Source organism: Apteryx mantelli, chromosome 1 (genome assembly GCF_036417845.1).
Source record: "Apteryx mantelli isolate bAptMan1 chromosome 1, bAptMan1.hap1, whole genome shotgun sequence".
NCBI classification, from domain to species: domain Eukaryota; kingdom Metazoa; phylum Chordata; class Aves; order Apterygiformes; family Apterygidae; genus Apteryx; species Apteryx mantelli.
The window spans coordinates 138,340,973-138,356,889 of record NC_089978.1 but is presented as its reverse complement, the minus strand read 5'-3'; the positions used below and the strand labels follow the sequence as shown (position 1 = coordinate 138,356,889).

At 35.8% G+C, this 15,917-nt stretch overlaps 1 protein-coding gene across 20 annotated transcripts in view; it reads right to left on the bottom strand.

Moving 5' to 3' along the window:
- The window catches only part of FERRY3 (FERRY endosomal RAB5 effector complex subunit 3), a 37,902-nt gene that overhangs the window by 10,939 nt on the left and 11,046 nt on the right, over window positions 1-15,917 (bottom strand). For 4 of the 20 annotated variants that reach the window (XR_010885550.1, XM_067304270.1, XM_067304229.1 and 1 more), the window contains exons 9-13: window positions 13,910-14,038; window positions 12,795-12,863; window positions 10,978-11,180; window positions 5,881-5,938; window positions 4,616-4,683 (exon numbers count right to left, since the gene is read on the bottom strand). Coding sequence is in view for 18 of the 20 variants with exons in the window: in XM_067304270.1 (XP_067160371.1) it covers window positions 4,616-4,683; window positions 5,881-5,938; window positions 10,978-11,180; window positions 12,795-12,863; window positions 13,910-14,038 (527 nt within the window). In the remaining 2 variants the exon portion in view is untranslated. Of the gene's footprint in view, window positions 1-1,729; window positions 2,795-3,362; window positions 3,611-4,615; window positions 4,684-5,880; window positions 5,939-10,066; window positions 10,146-10,973; window positions 11,181-12,794; window positions 12,864-13,909; window positions 14,039-15,917 lie in introns of those variants that run through there. The other 16 variants (XM_067304317.1, XM_067304325.1, XM_067304333.1 and 13 more) reach the window with 13 other exon arrangements.

Below are 15,917 nucleotides of genomic sequence, written 5' to 3'. Positions count from 1 at the left end.
AAATTTTACATTCCATCCCATCCTGATATCTAAATGATGCAAAGTTACAAGAAGAGGATAGACATCTCTTTACATTTCTGACCTGGTCTGAATACTAGGGAACAGCACTGCATTTTTGGTTATAGTACAGACAAGAAATAATATTAATTATGGCAATGGTCAAAATACTATACAAGTATGAATTAAACTTCATTCTAATGAGGGGAAAAAACAAGGTACAGATCAAATGAACTGAACAACTTTAAGTTCACGCAAATAACAGAACTGGTTTAGAACTCAAGACAATATTATTTATAATTTCCTCCTTTGGTTTAAATTCTCTCTCCCTAATTCTCTTCTATGCTGGCTTCACTCATCTCTCATACAACAGGGAAAGTGGTAAGATAACATCTTCAAACTGTGCTTCATTAACTTATGTTCTGTAATCCAGACTGAATGATTTCAGAAGGAAAGATCTCAGATGGGGTTCTTCTCTCCCCAAGCAGTGACGTGTACAGCGAAATTTCTGGAATTTCGATAGGGTAAAAGTAGTCTGGTCAGAACAAGGTCCACAGATCTGTTTCTCAACTATTTGCATTCTTCTCCTCCTGTTTGTTGTCAGTCATCATCTAAGCAAACTAACACAGATCATGTAACTGAAGGCAATGATCTGAAGGTCAGTTAGGTATGTCCTTGACAAACCAAGATTATTTTTGATTACTTTCTTTTAATAACCTCAGTTCAGGTTCTGTAAAGGACACCTGCAGGTTACATCAGCCACCACGAGCAGGTCAAAAAAGCTAAACAATGGCATTCCTTCCTCACTTTTCTTAGTGGCAAGAGCAATTATTCAGTACAAGTCCAGCCACATAGACAATTTTACAGAATATTTTTAAGGTATTAGATACTGTCATCCTTCCAAGGAATACTGCACTACATAGACATGAGATTTTCTACTGAGTCATTTTCCTCTTAATCTCAAATAGCTTTTCATGACCCAAACAGGATTTCGCACATGGCTTTATTCCACAAATTGCAGTCCTTATGCTCCTGTTCTGTACAGCTGCCAGGTGCAGATCAAACAGAAAGGACAGTTTATATCATCCTACCTCTATATTATTTGCCTTTCTGCAACAAAAAAACAGTTAAAAATTTGCCGTTAGCACTACTTTCTTGGGAATAGGAAAAGCCGGAATAATAGATGCAGTGGTAAGTGCCTTTTTGAGAAAGATACAGGCTGGCAGACCAGTACACAGTATGTCCAGGCTTCAGTAGCATTTTAGTCAGAACTAACAGTTTTCCCAAATATTGTTAGCATTTCACTTTTCATAACCTCATCCCTGTATCAAAGACCAATAGGTAATTATGCTGAAATGTTTCTATGTAATCTACTGTCTGAGGACTGAAAACACATATCTTCAAAAGTCAAAGGCAGTAGGACACAAAACAAAAGCTAAATTCTTTTCTCAGAATTACTTGCAGTTTTACATGTGCAGTAATAACTTAAATAGTATGTCCTGGGGTTTTGTCAAAGTAACAGGAAAATTTGGGCATAATTTTTATTGGCAGAGAACCTACAAGTATAAGCCAGCTGACTACTCAAGAATTTTTGGTGTGACACAGGTTACCTGTTGGCAGATGTAGTGATGGGGTGGGGAGTGTGAGGTGTGTGTGTGTGGGGGGGGGGGGGGGGTAGTACAAAGTATATAAACACATAGACCTGTTTTACAGCATAGACAAGTCCTACAACTTATAAAAGGAATACTTCTGCTACTGCATCTTGCATAAACAGAATAGTGCTTAGAGTACTTGCTTTTCTGGGACTAGAGTTTGATTTCAGCTTACGGCCAGATCTGTAAAATGAGCTCTAACAGGATTAATCCAGCTCCTTCTAGATGAATTTACATTCTTCTTTTCTAGAACACCAAATTAGGTCACATTACTTGCATGATTCTTCTTTAGAAGTTGCTGGCACAGAAAAATAGCATTTGACAGTTCAGCAATAGGTGTTCGCTGGGTCACTTACATGGCTTCTGTACAGCACGCAGGACTCAACAAAAACATTAAACAAAGAGTTTTGTTAATTACACAGGGCCTTTATAAACATCATGAACTCAATTAATACTCTGATTCTCTATAAAAATTTTAAAGAATTAATTTTACAGTTTCCCCAGAACAGAGATTTACATTCTTCACATTTATCAAACTAAATAAAAAATCACATTGAAGGAAGACAGCAAATCATTTGATTTTAAGTCAACTTCCAAGATCTGCAGTTTGAAGTGCAAAATTTTGGCAATACATAGAAAGAGACTACAGATTTGAAACCTGCTCTGCCAGGATCCCAGGGCTTCCTACAGAACAGGACTGTGGAGTGCAGAAATCCATTCGGGACCTCCACTACGTCAGCTGCTTGGCTGCAGGCCTGACTGTTCTGGGGACCTTAAGAACACCAGTTTCAGACAGGATTCTTCCTGTTGTCGGTCTCCAGGTTGAAGGATTGTTTCCAGTCTCCTGGGTCCACAACTGACTTTAAAAAGACTGACTGTACAAGTCAGGAGATAAGCAAATTTGCTTTCTCCTCCTCCCTCCAGGGTTGTGGACTTTTTGGCTTTCTTTCTTTTTTTGACTGGATTAAAGTTTGTCTCAAGATGTTTTATAGAAGCATCTCGACTAGACATATTGGCGTTTTCTGACAGAACTGCTCAGCCATAAAACATTTGGACATTAGGCAGCAAAATATACCTGTACAGAGTTCAGAACATTACAGCATCCCTATTGAGCTGTTCATGGGACAGACTTGTGAATGTCAAATCTTAAAATAAAGCATAAAGATAACATACTAAGAAAAGCAAAAAGAGAGAAAGAAAGAGCAATTAAAAATTGTAATCATTGTCACAAGCATATTGCTTACTTTTAGTGATATACAAAATGCAGCAGGTTATTGGATTTTTCATTTTGTAACAGTTAAATGGTAAAGTGGCTGGATTATACATTTTATTTGCTGGCCACTGTGACCTTGGAAAGACAACTGCAACAAATTATGTCTAAGTTATTCTAAGGAGTCATTCTAAGGAGACACCTGACAGTCATTCTAAGGAGACACCCGACAGTCTTCTCTTTTTTCTTTTCTTTTTTTTTTTTAATGCCACTGGGTAAATTCAGAAAATGCTTTTAAAAACCCAGCAACCCAAAGGTGCACCCCCACTAACAGAAGATCCTATTCCTACTACAAGTACTTAATTATGGCAATCACTTATGTTTCTGTAGATTAAATACATTTAATTACATTCAAAGTCTTTCAGAAAAAAGGTGAGGAATTCAACATTAACACTGCACTGAAACAGAATGTAAAAGGCAAAAATAAAATGCTAACATCCAAGTACAGACAGCATACATCTTTTATTATGATATTATTCTTGAAATTGCAACAAATTCCAATTCAGGGTCATCAATCTGCAGAAAAGAGACATTCCACTACAGAATCTCAGTAATCTCATCCTTTTTTAACAGGATACACCTTACTGCTGCACAAAATTCAGTGCTTAGAGGTGAGAGTCAATGTAGAGGACACTCGGAAGATCTGGGGAAGCATATTACTCAGCTGGTAAAACATTTCTTCAGAAATTGTCTGGGGGGGGGGGGGGGAAAGAGTAAAAATACACCAGTAATCTTTGGCTTTTTGCTGTAGTTTGGAAGAACTAAATCTTTCTAAGCTTTGTTTCTTGACCTTTAGCAGTACTGTTGTTTTTCAGAAGGCCAACAATATTGTTTTCAAAATACATGTTATAATAATATTTAATTCAATCAAAAGAGAAAGACTGACCTAGAAATACACAGATATACACATAAATATACCAGCAGTATCTGTTTCCAGTAGACTTCTCATTCCAGTAATTGATTATTTGTCTAGCAGAAGCACGATAGTGCTGTTTGTTGTTACCTACATGACTCCTGCTCTCTGAATTCCAGAATTAGATTCAAGTTCAGTACTTAGTTTATTCTTGGCTTTTTCCTTGCTCAGTGGTTTACTACTTTGTCAACAAATACATCTTATTTCTCTCCTAACATAACTCTGATTTTTACATAACTTCCAGCACTGCTTTCAGAATAAATAAACAAAACTTAGTACTGGTCACTGTAGGAAAACTTTCTGTTTCTGAAGATCAGCTATAACCATGAATTCAATTATTTGAGTATCTTAATTATAGTTAACTTGAAACTTCTAAAGCCATTAATGATTTTGTGGAAGCATGATTGAACTCAGCGTGTTATAACCTTCCATAATGCTAGACAATATGACCAGTTAAAGCCTAAAATTAAGTAATGCAAGTTTAGTCCTATCTCTTCGGAGAAAATAATAGCAAAAAAGTATCTTTTTCAAAGGTTATGTATTCACCATTAGGTAAATTTCCCAATTTGAGTTTTTGGTACCCTCAGAAGACACTTCAGGATATCCAAAAAATCTAAAACTCTTTTATTCCTGTTTTATAGGTATGGGACCAAAACCTTAGTGATAATTTAAGCTCATATAGAAAAAGTATGGTGTAACAAAGAAATCAAACCTAGATCTGCCAAAATCCGAGTTCTTGTTTTGGTAGTCACCTAGATTAGATACGAACTTGGTTTAACTTACCTGCGGTACCAGGAATTGTACAGTCCGAGAAATTCCTCCATCCCATGAGGCCATTTCCATCATGAAACCTAAAAACCCCAGCATTTTTATTATGCATTACATAAATAAATTTTTTTCCAATTATACTGTTGTCAAGCAGTGATAGAGTTTTCATATACAAGTGGGATTTTAACCACCTTTTAACTAGCAATGTAATTAATCACACTTAAATCACACTTGCCAATCTGCTGACTGAAATATGATCTTATTGGAGAATCTAATGAGGAGTTATAGAAAAAAAATCAGTATACCCTTGTGGGAGCAGAATATCCAGTCCTACTGCACAACAGTCCGCTGGCCAGCAGAAGTCAGAGGTTTCTCTGAATGTGATTCTTATGAGTTCTTTCAATAGTTTGCTTTCATTGAGAAATAGCTCTCTCCTTTAGCTCTAATCTGATCGAATCCACATGAGTGAGTGCAAGTCTGAATATCCTTTTGCCAAATGTATACTGAAAATCTGGCAGCAACAATACTCATTGCTCATGTGATGATTTGGCATTTTTATGTTAACCATTCCCTAACTATAGTCAATGAACTACAAGGTCCACAGGAACACACTAATGACAAAAAGGTATCTGCAAAAATGTTTCATGTTTAACGAAAGAGACTACATGGATGATACTTTATTGTGAATCGCGACAGGAAGAAGTTACTGAATAGCTGGTAGAAAGAGCATAACACTATTAACATTTTAGATGCTATAAAATACTGTTTTGAGTATTTAAGTGCAGGACACAGGAATGCAATATGTAATAAAACAATTTGTAGAGGTAGAAAAATTAAGCTGAATCATGAGGACTCTCCAGCAAAGAGATGAATTAGCATATTCACTAGTCTTGGAAAAAAATGTGGGGATTGCTCATTGTTTGAGACAATGCAAATATGAAAGACTGAAAAGGATACTGTACAGAACCACCAGATCCTGCCCTTCTTGGGAGATTGCTCAAAACAGCAGTAAGGGCTTTTTTTTTTCCCCTCCATTGTCTATATTTATGAGTTGCAAAGGTACTTTCAAAACATTTTTAGTCATTATTCTAAGTGTCTGAAATTATTTCCCGATGCTTAAAACAGTCCCATAATAACACAATAGTTAATACTTACAAAGATATAAGTGTGTGTTTTAACAAACAGTAAGTTCACATAAAAAATACTTTGGGGGGGGGGGGGGGAATGTACAGTCTGAGATAAGGCCAAAAGACAGCTCAAGCACTGACACACTAACATACCTTTGACACACTTGAACACAAGCTCCGCCCTCTTCAAGCACCATGGAATAGTCATTTCCTAAAAATAAATAAATAAATGAATAAAACCCCCATTGCCATAGATCCCTAGATCTAACCAAAAAGAGTAGCAGGTTAATTAAAAAAAATGTTGCTATAAGACAATGTGTTCCCATCAAGTTATTCAAGCAGCTTGACAGGGGATGAAGAGGGATTCAGTTTTCCAGACTATGCTAGACAGGTGGCATATACTTTACAGGTAACCACAAAAGCTCAGTCCCTGCTTACTGCTGCAAGAGCTCAGTGTCAGAACAGTCTATGTATTTTTTAAGCTGAGATTTTTGAAAGAGAAACATCATTGACAGACAATCCCATTATTATCTTTGGAAATGAGTCTATTTAACTCCTCTGAGGAGCTTCAGAAAATTTTAATATATAATATCCAACTAATAACTGTCAGACTCGTGCTTCAGTTTGCCACAAAGTTCCTGAACACATCTTAATGGCAGTAACTGATGATTACTAAGTATTCTTGATGATTCTGGTTAAGGTTTATTGGTATAACTGTAGGCATACAGCAAAAATTTCTTCTCTAATACTGGAATTGGTAGAAGCCCTTCTCTCCTAAAGATGCATTTGTGTAAGAGTTACAACAAACAAAATATATGGGATAATTTCAGATATAACTGGACAGCGAAATATTATCTGCAGTTAAATATCAATATGAACTGTGAGAAACCACATTGATTTAAGTTATTCTAAGATACAGCTATAGGCACTGGTCTAAATAATCAAAGTAACAGTTTAAATGCTTCAGTATATTAAGCATTCTTTGTCTATAAACTAAGAAATACCAAGATGAATATTCTTAGGCAGAAACAGAAAGACTCCCACTATAAACACTTCTCAGAAAGAAAACAGTACCTCTTTGTTCTGATCTACTCTCAAACATCATAAAATAAACACTTTCCAATCTGAATACAGAAATATACATGAGGAAACAAAATTGTCATTATATGTACCTTTTCAAATTTACACTTTAAATAACTTTCCATTCAATAAAGCCAGCATTTGTTGTGGAATCTGTCAAACAGTGTGCAAGCTGTCATCTTCAAAAAGCTTAATTTCAGGATTAAAAAAAATATATATGTATTTGGGAAGCTTAGATAAGAATGCTGATTGATAAAATCAGTATACTCAGCAGGGTTGCATTAAACAATTATTGAAAACCATAGTTTCTACTTAGGTGGAAGTATCTCCTGCCCTCCCCAAAATATCTTTCCTAAACTAGAAATATCTTTTCTAAAAAATCTTCTTTTATGATGTAAATCATTGCATGAATCGGTTCTGCTTTTAGGTTATATAACACATGAATCAGACAGAACAATGCTGGACAACAACTTTTTTTTTTTTTTTCTCATTTCTAAGCTTTCTGGAAGATATACTAGGTCTTCATTATAATTTATCTGCCTACACGTGCTTTCTGTCACATTCAAGGTAGGCGTTTACTGTTAGTTTGGATCACTGCTTTGGCTTAGGTTAAAAATCAGTGTCTAAAAACAAAGGTCCTGTTGCCCTGAAGTCAACTTAGGAGCACATTGTGTAATCAATAAAGGGAAATAAGCCTTAAAAGGGCTGATTGAAATAGCAGGATATGATACTATTCCTTGGATCATTTCAGAGGAACATAGATGTTAAGTATTGTGGGCACTCAGGGAAATAACAGGTTCAACACAGTAGGCCACTGAGTACAAGCCACAAGAACTGAAAATGACGCATTAATGATTCCTTTCTAATTTATCTTTAAAACCTAAATTCTCATGATTTTGGCATGTTGTCAAGATTTTTTTCTACATGTAAACTAAAGAACAGTTGTGGAAAAGATCAAGGATCAGGTAAGTATCAATTCTAAATACAATACTGGGGATAGGAAAGAAAATACTCTTTTTATGATGCATTTTAGTTAATGGCATTCTATCAAGTACAGTATGGGCTTGGGATCTTTAGGTTTTGTTCATTAGTGGAGATCTCACTTAACCGCTTTTCAGGATGCAATGATTTGCTGTCAAGTTAACATTTCTGCTTATCAAAAAAGAGGCCAAGTTCCCCAACTAGTAAGATGTACTGCATGCCTTTTTTATTTTTCTAAATTTGTGACAGACTCACTCCATAGGGTTGTCACTTTTATAAAGCTAAGTGCATCCTTAAGTCTTTGCAGAACCACATCGTAATTAGGGTAACAAAAACACTGAACCCATGAGCACTTCTTGTGGGACAAAATGCCACAAGTTTCAATAGTTAGTAAGTTAAGAATTAGCAAGGCGTGCAAATCTTAAATACTGTGTTAGCAGCTATCTATTTCTAGGTGGGAAATTGTACAGGGAGAATTACTTAAGGATAACACACCCATCAATAACCTCTCAAAAATACAAACATTAACCATATTCATAAATACTTGTTACACAGCTTATACTCCTTTCACTTCTACTTTTTTTTCAAAACATTTTTGTCTTATGATCACAGAGACAGCTGCTTAGGAGCCTTGAGGAGTTCCATTTTTCTCCATGTTGCTATACAGATGGCAGCAATGGCTCCTATGCAGAAACTACCATGGAAAGGTGCCAGCATTTTTAGTGATGCCATACTATTACAGCCCTTTTGTTTCCCACTTCAGTTTACAGATGATTCAGAACAAAGATCAGACAGTAAAATCTTTAATTTAAGTTGTTACTCATTTGGCCTGAATTTGAATTTGTACATTTTTTGCTTTTTTAAAATCTCAAACCCAGTTTCCTTCCTTCTTTAAACTTAATGATCAGCTTGAACACAGAAGTCTTGGTTTTGTTGTTGTTCTGTAGTCATAAAAACTAAGGGAAGCAAAAGCCCCATTTTTTTCTCAGAAAAAAAGAATCATTAGCTTTATATGAAGTCTCAACACTATTGAAACGTAATGGCTTCACTGAATTTCATGAACTCATTACTACTGTGAACTTATAAACACCACTTTTCCATCTATAAAAGATAACCTTTGGGAAAACAAAGAAAGCTCATGATGAACGCCTGTCACAATGAGGCATGCAAATATCTCTGCAGCTGCACTCCTGGTTAACCACTTTACAAAAATGTTTTTATGTAGGTGGTAAATGCAGACTCAAAACTGGGTCTGCTGAAGGCACCAAGCTCAGATTAACTTTCAGAAATTTGGTATTATTCACTTCTCCTTCAACAACAAATAATAATACACACAATAATAATAACAAATAACGTGTGTTTCAAATGAGGTCAGCCAGCTGCAAAGCACTGTAATACGCAGTGCTGCTAATGTAATTCACATAATACAGTTTTGACTAAGCATATGCTTATCACAAAGGTCACTTTCTGCTTCTTCTGCAAATACCCAAACAAAAAAATTTATATATAAAAGTAAACTGTTTTACCAGGATCTTTTAAGAATCTAGCACCAGACAAGTATACAATTCTTCAGTTTCACACGTCTGAGCAACAGCACCCTCTTAAAGCATGGTGAAGACTTTTTCTTGGGCTTTATTTGTATTTTAAAATACTTGTGTTCAATGAAAGCTAAAACTAACAAGTTTAAAGACAAAAAGGATGAATACAGTCACATGCCAACTTGATTAAGAGGGTGGGAGTGGGGGGAGGCTATAAATTTCTGAAGCACTGTAACTGGGTCCCATGAATAAGTCTGGCTGCTGTCATGCAAGTTGATTACTTGCATTTTTGCCCAAGAAAGGTGTTGGTACTAGAGATTAAAACTACATGTCTGAAATAGTATCATCTGTTGCTAAAAGTTTCCATTTAAGTATAGAAGTATATTCTTTGGAATCTTCATTATTAGCAATTTCTAACTTTTGCATTGCTTGCCTAATAAAGGACCCTGATCTTGCAAAAGGGATCCATTTTTGCATTATGTTCAGATGAAATTTTATTTAAAAAAGAAGATAAAAAAAAACATAGTTATTCCACCTGCTAAAAGTGGTCCACTGGTGAGCCTTTTTGTTTCCGTGAGTCAGGCATTTTCAACAAAGAAAAGGCAGTGTTGAAATTTACAATTGAAAAAAATCAAAGGGGTATTTGAAAAACAGACTATAATTAAACACATGCAAGGGTATCATTAAGGGCAGCATTACATAACATTTTTCTCATTTCATTAAGTTTGTAGACTTGTCACCTAAGGAAGTGAGGCACATGTCTGCTGGTTCTCTGCCCCATCCCAGCTCCTTCTCTTCCAATTTGGTTTTGAGCCAAATCTGACAGAATAAAGAGATTATCAATGGTATTAAATTGCTACGGACTGTGAAAAGTTAGTTCGGTAGAGACGAGTCCTGCACATTAGTGTCCCACTGAAGAAGAAAATACAAGGGCTCAGCACAATAAGTAAGCACACTTGTACTTCCAGAGAGCCTCTGCATATGCTGCTTCTTGCCCAGTCAATATTTGAGGGGCATAAAGTAGAGACAGAAATTTAAAATGAATGAACAGGCAGTGAAAAAGGAGACAGTGCAGGTGACGGCGAAGGTGGAATTTGGTTATGGTAGTGTGGGCTCAGGGGTGATAAAGAGCGGTGTTTGTGGATACAGGGCTCAAACTCTGTAAGAAGCCAAGCTTTTGTTAGTCCTGCTGCTCAGAAAACTTAGTTCTAATCTATTTTTTCTAGCTAGCAGCAGTGAAAATTGAGGATCTGGCATCACTATCGTATCAGCGACTCTAAAGCCATAGTTTCTAAGCAAGGGCTGCTGCCAATAAGCTCATCTTTTAACTTCTGCCCTGTATTCCCATCACCTCCTTCATGCCATCACTAATATTTGTGCAACTGTGCAGTGAGCTGGATCAAGATAGTGAAGCGCCCAGAATAAGGGTTGGGAATAAAAATGAAGAGGTTCAGCTGGCTAAAACGTTTTCTTTAACAGGTTTAATTCCTTAATCCAGCTCACCACACAGATACTAGTGACAGTACAATGATGCAGCAGGAACATCTGACTGCCCCATTTGGCTTACAGCAGCTTGAAACATACCCTTCATAAATATAAACTTTGTTTTTGCAACTTAGAAAATAAAGAAACTGATTATTTACTTACTTACTTCTGACATATCGTGTACCAGTAGGAGAGGAATACTAATTGTAGTAATGTCGTGCGTGCAACAAACTTTGAGAATATTTCTGAGTCCCATGATTGCAGGATCCCGAGCAGTTACGTTACCAGATCTTACATTATCATCCACACAGAGATGAAAAGCAACATGAATTTCAGAAAGATTTGAATGGCGGGTGATGTAGAATTCTCCTACAGAATAATATAAACCAAGAAGGCAAGATATCATGGTAGTGATCTATATCAAAATACAATTGTTATGCAACATAAGAATAGAGTCAGTAAGTATTAAGACTTCCAGTCATTGCAAGTAGACTATAATTCTCTGGTGTGTACCGTTCTCTTATCTAGTTAGACAAAAGGCAAATACAACTACACAATGAAGATCAGAGAAGATATATAAGGAGATAAAATTCAAAAACCAACTAATCTAAAAACTCTTGGAACATCACTGTTTTACATTTATCCTCCATGCAGTTCCTCACTTTGATGGGTTTCAATGGCATCACAGACACCTGGTATAACAAGGCATAATAGGGCCAGTGCAGGCGGATATGATCTATGTATGGTAGGAAACAGAGAAAAACAAAAACAGAGGAGGTGTGATACTCAAAACATGTAACGTAAGCAACAAACTGCAGACAGATGTGGGAGGCGGAAATACCAAAATGGATGGGTTAAAGTAAAGGATGCAAAAACTCTGTGGGAAAAGATAGTGGGTTATACAACAACTGAGATATGTACTAGAAGAAATAGGTATCAATGATCATTAGAATGAGAAGTAATTCATAGTAACATGAAGAGTTACTGAAATGCTTTCAAAAAGTTCATAAGAAATCTTGTCAGGAGACACTTTTACAATAAGTGTTTCGTAATCAAAGGTAAGGAAACAGCAAGGTGCAGCGAAATGCGGGTCTCTCCATCTTACCTTTCCACTGGAGATCAGCATCTCTATACTAGAACCAACAGAAAAGCAGGTATGCCATATCCCTACAGTTGTAGTCAACAGATCAATATCCTTCTTCAAACCTACTTTCACTGGCAATTTAAGTTAAGACACTACCTTCGCACTGGGATAGCTGAAGCACAGGTATGCACTCCTTTCTGCTGTCTGTTAAGGGGGCAGTAATCCCCAGCAATGACGATCTAAGAGTAGTAATATACAAGCCACTGCAGCAAAATTCACTGGATTTATCTATTAAGGACCCAAGTTGATTTGTAATTCACTTATGCTAACAAGATCTAACACAACCATGAAAGAAACCCCCATATTCAACCTCAAATTGCATTTATCTCCTCTCCCCCACTATTGGGCATTCATCTTCAAATCCCACAGAAACTTTCCTTACTAAAATGGCAATATAAACAAAAGATATTTCTTCTTTTAGAGGAACAGATTCTTACATTTTCTAAGTTAAATGCATTCTAAAATGCTTTACCGAACCAGAACAATGGCATATATATAGTTATGTTAAAAAAATATATATATTTGCTACTATTTAAGTTTCACCTTCCTCCCAAGGTATTCAAATATCTTTTTTCCTCAAATTCTGAAAAGAAATTCTAGGCACAGGGAAGTTAACTGATTTGCCCCAGGTCACATGATGAGACGGTGGTAAAGCTGGGAATAGAAACCAGATGTCCTGATATCCAGCTCCCTGCCTTACCCACAAGAACATCCTTCTTCTCTGATTGAGGTCAACTCAGATTTAGTTTATAATTTATGTTCTGAATTTAGAACTAAAAATATGCATTTATAAAACAATTTGCCATAAAAAGAGGGGGAAAAAATGCATAAGAACTCACCCGGCAAAATATTTGACTGGTTTCGTTCAATATTCTTGCATTTATCTTCATTCCCACTATTTTTGTTTCCTATATATAAACATACAGTACAAATATTAAACATATCATGTATCAATTATGCTTTGGCATACAACTTTGATGTACTGTGATGATATGTGGTTTTAATTTTTACCATAAAGCTGGGGAAAACAAGGGAGGTACAAGCAGTATTTTAGTTTTCTTTGATTGACACTGAACTGAGTCCTATTTCAAATCATTAGCTTTCTAATTAAATCATCCCATGATACTTTTTCATTCAGACAAAAGAAAACACAATATACTCAAACATAACACTAAACTTTCCAAATTACCTCCATGGCTACATAATACTTTACTTAAAAAGCGATAGCAAGGTAACTATTTAAAATAAATTTGTTCCTACTATTACAGGGAAAATTACTAAGAAATTTACATAAAACCAGCATTATAAAAACAGTTTTCAGCATTTTTTTTTTCAAGACTACAGCGACAGGCAAGTTCCTAGGAAAACTTGTTTCTCTATGTACTGTTATGAATCTATTCATGTTACTGATGTATTTAAACCACAGAAGTAGGTCTTTGCAAGAAAAACAAAGTTTCATGATGTACAAATACTGCCTTAACAGCACGTGGTGAGAAAATTTCTCGGTTATTTGTATTTCTCGGCTATTTATATACAACAGCAAAGTATCTGGCCACTACTAAAAAATATTCACTTTTTAGTACTCATTTACAAGGAGGGGAAGAAGTTCTAACTCCTCTTCTGCACAAACTTTAAAGCTCTACATTGAAAGAAAAAGAAGTCAAATCAGATTATGTCTGTATGTTGCTACAGACAAAGTTTAAACTGCAGAAGAGGGAAAGCATAACAGTTCTAAATATTTTCCATGCTGCAATAGTGTGATCAGAAACTCAAACAAACAATTCTCTGCAAACAGAGAATTTCATGCAGACTTGTCTGAGTTTATTTCAGTTTCCTTATCTATAAAATGGGATGTTCTAGCTTATAGATAAAATGAAATCAACTCGCCCATAACCATAAATATTCAGCTGACCACTATTCTATTTCAAGAAAAGTAATTTTGGTTGTCACTGACCATGATGTCTTTTCGACTTACTGCTACGCTGTGCTCTGGCCTTAAGTACAACCTTCTGGATAATTTCAAGCTGTTCTTGAATTCCAGGAAAATGGAAATCCGTGCATTCTTGGCAAACAGTTGCAAAATCTATGGAGAGAAGAAAAAAAAAACCCACCAAAATCCACATCATAAACTGTGCTTGGTAACATTACATAATTCTGTCCTATTGTCCAAACAAGGCTAGTTATAGTGGCAAAACAAACAAACCAATCAACCCTCTGCTGTATTCTCTTTTAAATCCTAAACAGTTTATGGCAGAGCTAGAACATTTTTTGAAGTGAATGGATTAGTTGGAAAGAAATCTTCAAACAGTGCTGTTAACCTTCAGATAAAACCATCTATACAGATCAAACAAACAAAAGTAACAGCAATAACATGTGCATTAACTTATTATGTTGTGCTTTAAAAATGATGTTGTCTGCTAATAACAGTCTTTCAATCTGAGATGTTTTATTAAAACATACATAGTAGATATTTTCAACAGCAACTACAGCATTTCCACTTGTTTTGCGAAATGAGAGGTATTCATTAAATGAATAAACAGCAGATCTAGAAAGCTGGAAATACAATTCTTTCCTTTCAGTTCTCAAAACACAGACCTGAAAGCTAAAGCTACCAGCTGGAAAAAGCTGCAAGTTCCTTCTCCTGATAAGGAAGTCTGATGTTAGATTTTGAAAAATTATACTAATAATTAGGATCTTATCATACTGTCTCTGTGACTGATGTTCTATTACCTCAACATCCAACCTTGTTTCCATGCAAGCCAATGGAAGCCAAAACAAGCCATTAGCAAGAAGCTGGACTACACTACACAATTGCTACTTACTTCCCATTTTGAGGTACCTGTTCTAATCCTCCTTAAAGTATTTAAATGTACTCCAATTGCCTATCTGAAGAGCACCACATACTCCTGTGAACAGGCTGCTACAGGAACAGGCGAGGTATAGAGAAAGTCTTAATATATTTTATCTTTCTAGATTAAGTCTCCATCGTAAAAATCTGCATGCAAAAAGCTTTATGAAATTCTGGTGTCCAAAACTGAGGAAAAAAGAAGCTCATATTCCAAAAGATTATGTCTTTCATGGTGTCTATATAAAAATAAGTGCAGAAAACATTTTATTTGAAGCAACAAATTTTTTTTGTTTGCTTGTATTTAAGTTATAATTAACCCTATTGTAGCTTATCATTTGTTTATAGTAGTGTGCTATACCTGCTCAAAATCTGAGTTATATAAGGAATTTGAAGGGCACTGTAAGAGACTGGCTGTGCCAGGCCATGTATAAATACAAAGTATATAAAAGAAGCTATTCATCCAGCTTGGAAAAACAGTCTGAATGAAAGTAGAATGTTGCATGATCATGTATCAGAGTTCAATTTTCTGCTCAAGACTGTTTCCTAGAGACGTCTACAGGCTCCAAGTACTGTCAAGATCCAATTTCAAAAGCATCATCTTGGAAGAGATACAGACTGCCCAGAAAACATTATAGTCATGGTTCTCAGTCTTGCAAATACTCGCATTAATCCTGAACTTTGAGACAAATGGAACTCTTTTTGGATAACAGACTTAACCAAAAATGCATCAAGACTTTTGCAGGACACAATAGAACTAGCAAAACATACTAAACATTTTTGCTAGCTTCTTCAGGATAGAGCTAAACAAACAAAGTCAACCAAATAAGTTGCAGGACTTCGTAGTACTGGATCCCTATCTGTTCAGTGTTGGCTGAGCGACTGATGTTTCTCAAAACAGTGTAACACACTTGGATAAACTATGTGCTCACATGAAGCTTATTCATGTCAACTAGCTTTGCAAATTCACAGAGGTTTGAGGGATTTTCTAGACCATCACAAAATAGAGGCTACTAGGTTTGTAATTTTCTTTTTAAAATGGAAGCAGTAAAGAAAATTGCTTCTACACTTTTGGAACCCAGAAATTTTGAGTGCACAAGCCATTACTGCTCTATTT